The 7635-nt window shown below is 34.2% G+C and overlaps 2 protein-coding genes across 48 annotated transcripts in view; both read left to right on the top strand.

Annotated features, from left to right (window-relative positions):
- Nucleotides 1–1544: 1544 nt before the first annotated feature.
- Nucleotides 1545–4360, top strand: LOC116417382. Its single transcript, XM_031930173.1, has 2 exons — nucleotides 1545–2446; nucleotides 2819–4360. Exons 1-2 carry the CDS (start codon nucleotides 2303–2305, stop codon nucleotides 3020–3022), a joined length of 348 nt encoding a protein of 115 aa, XP_031786033.1. The 5' UTR covers nucleotides 1545–2302; the 3' UTR covers nucleotides 3023–4360.
- A 309-nt stretch (nucleotides 4361–4669) lies between these two features.
- Nucleotides 4670–7635, top strand: part of LOC103317042 (BRISC and BRCA1-A complex member 2) — a 226437-nt gene continuing 223471 nt past the window's right edge. For 5 of the 47 annotated variants that reach the window (XR_004345303.1, XM_032602067.1, XM_031930138.2 and 2 more), the window contains exon 1: nucleotides 5042–5447. The gene's annotated coding sequence lies outside the window, so the exon portion shown is untranslated. Of the gene's footprint in view, nucleotides 5448–7635 lie in introns of all 47 variants that reach the window. The other 42 variants (XM_031930163.2, XM_031930151.2, XM_032602064.1 and 39 more) reach the window with 31 other exon arrangements.

Here is a 7635-nt window from a genome sequence, read left to right as displayed (position 1 = left end):
AAGAAAATTACTCAAGCATCGCTAAACGTATTGTGATTTTCTCAAACATGACTGTGGATGTAACAATATTCGAAGTCACTGTATGAAAAAGAACCCATGTTAATATAATAATAATTTGAATTCACGATAAATGTTTTTTAGATTTACGTCGAGGAAATCTTGGTAGATGTAGTCGGCATAAAAAACATTGCGTCGGTTGACGATATATCTAGAATTGTTTGGTACGTAGCGAACTTTGTGCTTCCTTGCCAGAAAATTGATGAAACCAACAAGTATAAATGATACATATATCTTCGATCTATTCAATTAAAATTGTGATAATCGGAATTATTTATTTTGTTTTTTACAGGTCACCTAATTGTCGTGGATTCGTATTGACTAAAAGCTTTACAACCGACTTCAAATGTTCCTCAGGTCCCAAAGCAGCGAGATATCCTGAATGCAGAGCAATGCGATTACGATTGAAAAAAAAGAAAAGGCGACATTCAGAGGTTATGAGAAGCTCGAGAAAAGAGAAAAATGTTTGTAGTTCGAGTGAAAAATATAGAGTGAAAAGCGGCTAGATTGAAACAAAAGGTAATTTGTGCCTTTTAAACAATATAATATATTACTATATTTTATGAAACAACGTGCGTAAACCGTGATTTTGCGAGTGCACTTTTGCACGAGAGCGAGCAGTAAATCGAGGTTTAGGTCACGGCGTGTACTACACGCGTATATAATAAAAGATATATACATCGCTAATCAAACTATCAAGTAAATTTTCAATAAAAAAAATGCTGGCTACAACAGTCCATGGACGCGTGCACGCGTCTCTTTTTCAAAAAATTTCTCGAGTACCTCACGATCCTCGCCTCGACGAGAGAAAGACATTCCAAAATATTATACACACGTATAAGCATTCCGTTCGATTACTTGCTCACTCGCTCTTTTTCAGAGGATCTTTTTTTTCCCGCGCGATTCGCGCTTTAAGTTTCGCGGCAACCTCGTCTCTCGTGATTAAATTCTCTCCGGCCCGTACGTCAGAAAATAATAAAGCAACATTACACGGTATAAATATATAAATTTACGTACGTATATTGCAGGTGGAACGTTTGAAGAGAGAATTAAAAGAAGCTAAAACGCAATGTGCTAAGGCCAATATCGAAGCTCTTGAACGAGCTTGCGCGGAACTGCCTGAAAGTCAGCAGTTAGCTGTGAGGGCTTGTTTTAATGCATCAAAAATAGAAGACCAGAGAGGTATAAGATACACTACACAGTGGATTTATGAATGTCTTCTTCGAATAAAGAGCCGTAAAACATATAATCATCTTCGAACACACAACATATTATGTTTGCCAAGTTGCGAAACGTTGAACCGCTATCTAAAACATATTAAAGAAGCTTATGGATTTAATGAAAGCACATTTAAATTACTAAAAGCCAAAACATCCAGTATGAAAGATAGCGATGTTCACGGTAAGCTATGATCGAAGTTTTTCTGAATTATATGTCGATTGACTTATTTACTTAATCCACAATTAATTTTTTTATAGGTTTACTTCTTGTCGATGAAATGAAGCTGTCAAAAACAGTTGCATTTAATCGTCAAAACCTGATAGTTGAAGGTTTTACGGATCTTGGGAAATATACACCGGAGCATCAAAAATCTGTTAAAGGGGATCATGCTCTGGTTATGATGTTTCAACCTTTCAAGGGTAAATGGGTGCAAACCTTAGGATATTTTCTGAGTAAAGGGAGCGCAAATGGCACAGTGCTACATCAAATAATGACGGAGGCAATCATTCTTGCTGAAAGGGCTGGATTATGAATATGTGGGAGAAGTTTGGAGTAAACGGAAAAAACGTTAGTGTCGAGCACATTGTAGATCCAAATCGACGATTGTGGTTTTTTCGGATTTCCCGCATTTAATTAAATGTTTACGAAACGCTTTTTCGAAACATGAAAGATATGATCGTATTTGGGTATAGTATAAATAAAAATAAAAAATGAATGTGTAAATGCAATAATATTAATATCTGACTACGTATATTTATGACTTCTATCGTGTATGTTGCGTAGACACCAGATGGATTCGTGTCACTGAATCATTGGTATGCTCTACTCGATATTCAAGATCCATCAGCATATAGCATGTCAATTAATTATAAGTTAACCGAATAGCACATCAAACCACAGTTTTATAAAAACATGAACGTTGCTTTAGCTTTTCAAGTGATAAAACAAAATTTTCATTGTTTGTAACCACTCGCAGTTCTTAACTATCTTATTCTTTTTTTAGTTTTTTGGTGTTGCTGAGGCAATGACTATCTTGAGAGATGAACATCCGAATTTACGTGATTGCGACGGAACTATAAAGTTCTGCAGTAGAGTAAAATCTTTGATTACAGCGATGAATTGTAGAACACCAGCAAATGCATTAAAGCCCGGAAACGCCATGTGGAAGGTATGTGCTTTTTATATCGCTCATATTTAATTATTTTTGCATCATACGCTCGTAAGACGTGAACGCGCGCAAGCTCAAAAAGTGCGATTTTTTTATCGTAATCTCTGAGTATGAGAACCAGCTCCAATTCGTAAAAAGCTTGCGAGCTTACGAACCGATGCTGCCGACGACTATAGTGAGCTTTACAATTTGTGTTTTATGTATGTATATACGCACGCCTGCACTAGTTTTGGCAGTATCGGCTCGTAAGTTCGCTAGCTTACAAGTTTTATGTAGGGCTTCCGTAATCGTCACACACGCTTTGTGCATACATACATAGACACGAACGTATACGGACATATAGACATTGATATCATCATTTTAATTTTACAGAGCATAGAAAGTTTCCTGCAATTTTTAGAAGAATGGGAAGCAGAAGCCAAAGATAAAAAAGATAATTTTGAATTCATCACTGAACAAACGTGCTACGGCTTAAAAGTTTCGTTAAAAGGTGCTCTCGAAATTTGCAACTATCTCGTTAGCGAATGTAATTTTAAATATTTGATGACAGCGAGACTTAACCAATTTTATTTCTAAGAAATATTTATATTTCCAGTGGATGCAATGATCATCCCGATTCAGCAATCTTTCTTCAAATGTACAAGCTCGTATCGACATATTCTTTAATTAAACCTCCAAAAGGATCAAACGTTACCGGCAGTGATCTCATTGGCGTACTTGTTATGGTATTAAAGACATTCCGAAGATTGATGAACGAAAACAGCAGTGGAACGATCAGCTTGATACAATTTTGGATAAGGGATTAAACGTTGACAAAATTTGCGATGCATCTCTTCACTTAGATGATCACGATTATTTTCATTGTACAATATCAGATTATATATTGGCATATATTTAGAAACGGGTGCGAATCGGGATTCTCCAGGTTCGCAGATAACTCGCCGGCTCGATAGGGTGTCGTAATAAATGCGAAGTCAATTTAATAAAATATAAGACTCTTTATTCAGCTCAAACTCTCTCTCTCTTATAAGCTCTGATGCGTGTCGCTCGTTCGAAGCACCAGAGCGTTCTCTTGTTCTAACATGGCGCTCGAGCCCCGCCGCGTCGCCTGATCGCCACCTATCGTGGCGGCTCGGAGGGGGCGCCGCGGAGCGGTGGTGGCCGGAAAGCGCGACTGCTTAAGTGAAGTCGGGCCTGGGGACCAGGCGCTGTTTCCGTCGGTGGCTCCGGTGGTGGTCGGCGGGAGCCCCCACATATATCGCTGGATTTGTCGCTCGAAGAGCAAGTCGATTTGCTGCAATGAAAACTAAAAAAAAATTAATCTGTCAGCTGCGAAGAATGTTTGTCATCATTACGTTTGGGTGCAAATGACACTTCTCCAGAATATTATAAACTCATCGAAATGCGAAGTCGTGGTTACTTAATTAAACCATCCGAAAAATTGTTTAAATTAATATCAATTTTGGAACGAGCGACGTTGCAAGTGATGAATACGGGAGAAGTTAGCGCGGATACTATTTTTAAAATTACTGATGCTCTCGAGAACTTGGAAATTCCTCTTCCCTTGCTTGGATGCGAAGAACATCAAATGAGTTTCACTCATAAAATAGTTTCTTTCTTTTTAACCACGCGCATGTTTTTTATAACGAAACAAGCAAACAAAAATGACAATATTGAAAAAGAAAAATCAAAAGAGAATCGTAAATTATCCAATCTAGTCAACGTATCAAATAAACAGAGGGGAGACGAAATTGTGCTTGAAAATCACGATGAGCGAATTAAAGAAAAAAAGCCAAGAAAACGAAATAATAATAATAAAATTACTCATTCCAATACAAGAAAATCAGGAACAAAAAAATTACCGTCAAAAAAGTGACTTGTCAACTGAGTAGTTTTTTTTTAATTGTTAAATAATATTATAATTTATATGTAAGCCGGGAATAGAAATTACAAAACAAAATATATAGTTCTTACTGATGAAACCTACAACCCCTTGTCGTTTTTTCAACAGCCATGCACTTTATAAAATAGCCATCATACACAATCTTTATAATTTGTTTATTTATAATTTACATTCAATTATTTATCAATATTAATTGTTTCTAACATCCCTAGCAATAGCCGCACATGCAAAACTATTATCCCAGCGAATTGCGGCAGTCGGTAACAGAAAAATAGGGAAGCTTCTGTCTTCCGCCCGTCGGATGGCGCTATAACCAGTGAGGTTACGGCTCGATCTCTGGCGAAAACTGCGACCTGCTTTTGCTCGCCGCGGCCTATGGAGTTGCTTCTCCTTCTCTCTTCCTCCATGGCTCTAACATAAGATCTTATGTAAAATCTTATGTTCTTACGTAAAAACTTATGTTTCACTTAAAAAACTATTTTTTTTCATAAAAATAGGTTTTTCTTTTGGTGTCACATAAGATCTTATACAAGAAAACTATTTTTTTGATAATTTACTCAAGATCTTATTTATTGCATAAGATCTTATGCAAAATCTTAAGTTAATCATCAACGTAACAGTTTCTTTTCAAGTGAATCATAAGTTTTTACATGAAGATTTATAAAAGATCTCACTTAATATCTTATGTAAAAACTTGTACACGATCTTGCATAAGATCTTAAATGGATATTGGATAAAGATAATTTTTTTACTATGAGCGTAAGATCTTATATGAGATCTTATGTGAGACCTTATGTAGGTTCATGGTTAAAAATCAATGAAAAGATCTCGTGTAAGATCTTGTACCAGATCTTACATAAGACCGTTTGTAGAATCTTATCTCAGATCTTGCGAAAAATTTTCAATAGGGTAGTATCAATATGATTAAAAGTCATTTGTCATTTGAAAATATTTAGGAACTAGCTATTCTCTGAGCTGAAAAGCTGAAATAAAATAAAAATAGTATATTGATTATGATTATAAAAGAGAAATAGCTAATGCTCATTAGTTACAGGTTATAAGTATTCACTATGTACTGTTTACAGTCTCATGTATAAGGTAAGATTTTTGTAAACTTATCATGTATTATCAAATAAATTATAAAAAATCTAATACCAATGTACGGATATAGTGCGACAAACCCAATAACTGATAGCTAAAATAATTTTTATAATACATCTCCATGTTTGCATTAATATTCTTTTTAATTGATGTCTTCCCTGTGCAAATAACATGATCTGCATGAATTATCTGCTTTGATTTTCAAGTTATATTTTAGCAGGGTTAATGGTAAATAATAATCCTACTACAAAATCTCTAATGAGATCGGATGTGAGATCTCACATGAGAATCTTATGCATATTTTTTGCAAGTCAGAATTAATTGTAGATAAAGAAAAACATTCTGAGACAATTATGAAATCTTATACCCAGGTTTCCATATGCTTTAAAAGCATCTGCATTGATTTTCGAAAATCTAGGGTACCTGTAGATTGAAATATTAATATTTTAATTTTTTGCAGATTAACACGGGCTATATTCTTAAAAAAACTTGTAGTACAGACAAATATATAATGAAGATCCAAGGTACTTGAAATACATCATAAGATATCGCTTACTTATAAAAACTAAAAATTTAATTATTAAAAACAAAAAACGCACATCTAACCTCAAAAAATGAGTCAAAGCAGCATCTACATAAAACTTTTTATAGTTAATCAGGTCAAATTTTTTTGATTAATTTATATGAATAATTGTTACTGGTGCACCAATTGTTATGGTTAATGGTTCAAAGGCACCAAATTCGACTAGCACCATTGGTTGGGAATACTCTGAAATAAAAGTTGGCTTGTCTTATTTGTGCTTCCATTCAGATGATACTTTGAAAAATAAGTGTACTAAAACCATTAAAAGCTTATTTTTTAAATTACTAGCTGATAAAATTTAAGTAAAACTCTACTTGAAGTTTCAGACGAGATCTCATTTAATATCTTGTATATAGTCTTTTGATCAAAATTAGAAAAATTTGCTCTAAAGTATTTTTTTATATCTATTTTCCAATGAATCATCTGGATGATAGCACTATAAGACTCCTCAATTTTTATTAAAAGTTAATGTCTCGTGTTTTTTGATCTGCAATTAATTTTGACATGCAAATATTTTGATGTCCAAGTCCCAGTTGGTGGTACTACCACTATAGTAAAAACATAAAATATTATCTTGAGGGAAATTATGGTAGGTAAAAGAAGATAGATTTGGCACATACACACACATCAACTAATCCTTTTATTTACGGTACCTGTGTCGGTCAGGTGCGAATAGCAACTGACTACATTTGAAATCTATAACACTAAGCTACTAAGCTGTAGCGATCGCAGCACTATACACTCATACACATATACACGTACAATTATATAATGTATTTAGAACATTCGCAAGCTTATACAAATACAAATGCCCCCTTGTTCAAATACATTTATGAAAAAATACTTAATTCTTAAATATAAAAAAGCCAAATACAAAAAACCACGTTTTGCAGCATATTTTACATATTGATAAAAGAAAATTAAAATACACACTTTTTATGTTTTTGACTCAACAAATTTATATTAAGTTCACCACTCATACCTTTGCATACGAATTCAGTAAAATTTGATCTATTACATTTACATACAGTACTTAAAAAAAACAACAACAAAATTCATTATACGAGTCTTAACATTAAAAAGAAAAACGCTACTTAATTATTCTAAAAAAAACAGTTAAGGAAGCTAATATTATTTATTGTTTGTTGAGACCAATAAATTCATTTTCAAAATTACATAGATTTATGTTTGCTTATTTATCAGTCCGACACTTAACAGGAACTTACACATCTTTGGAACCGGTACTTGCTTGGTGAATGGGTCAGATACCATACATTCAGTTGAGACGTGCTTTATTGTGATCTCCTTATTGTCTACACTATTTTGTATAAAGTGTTACTTTGCACAAATATGTTTTGTAGTCGAAAAATTGGCATTTACACCCAGATCTACTGCATCCTTGTTATTGCATACATATCAACTCAATGGGTCCATCTCCTTGGATTCCGAGTTCCATCACCAGGTCTCCAAGCCATAGAGCTTCCATAGTGGCATAGGACATTGCCTGATATTCTGCTACCATACTAGAAGTTGCTGGTGTTTTTTGTTTACCTAAGTACCTCCCTGTAGAATAAATATGTATCTTGTTACTGACTTAACATC

Source organism: Nasonia vitripennis, assembly GCF_009193385.2.
Source record: "Nasonia vitripennis strain AsymCx chromosome 4 unlocalized genomic scaffold, Nvit_psr_1.1 chr4_random0009, whole genome shotgun sequence".
NCBI classification, from domain to species: Eukaryota; Metazoa; Arthropoda; class Insecta; order Hymenoptera; family Pteromalidae; genus Nasonia; species Nasonia vitripennis.
The sequence above is the reverse complement of the archived record's forward strand: the minus strand, read 5'-3'. Positions and strand labels throughout refer to the sequence as shown.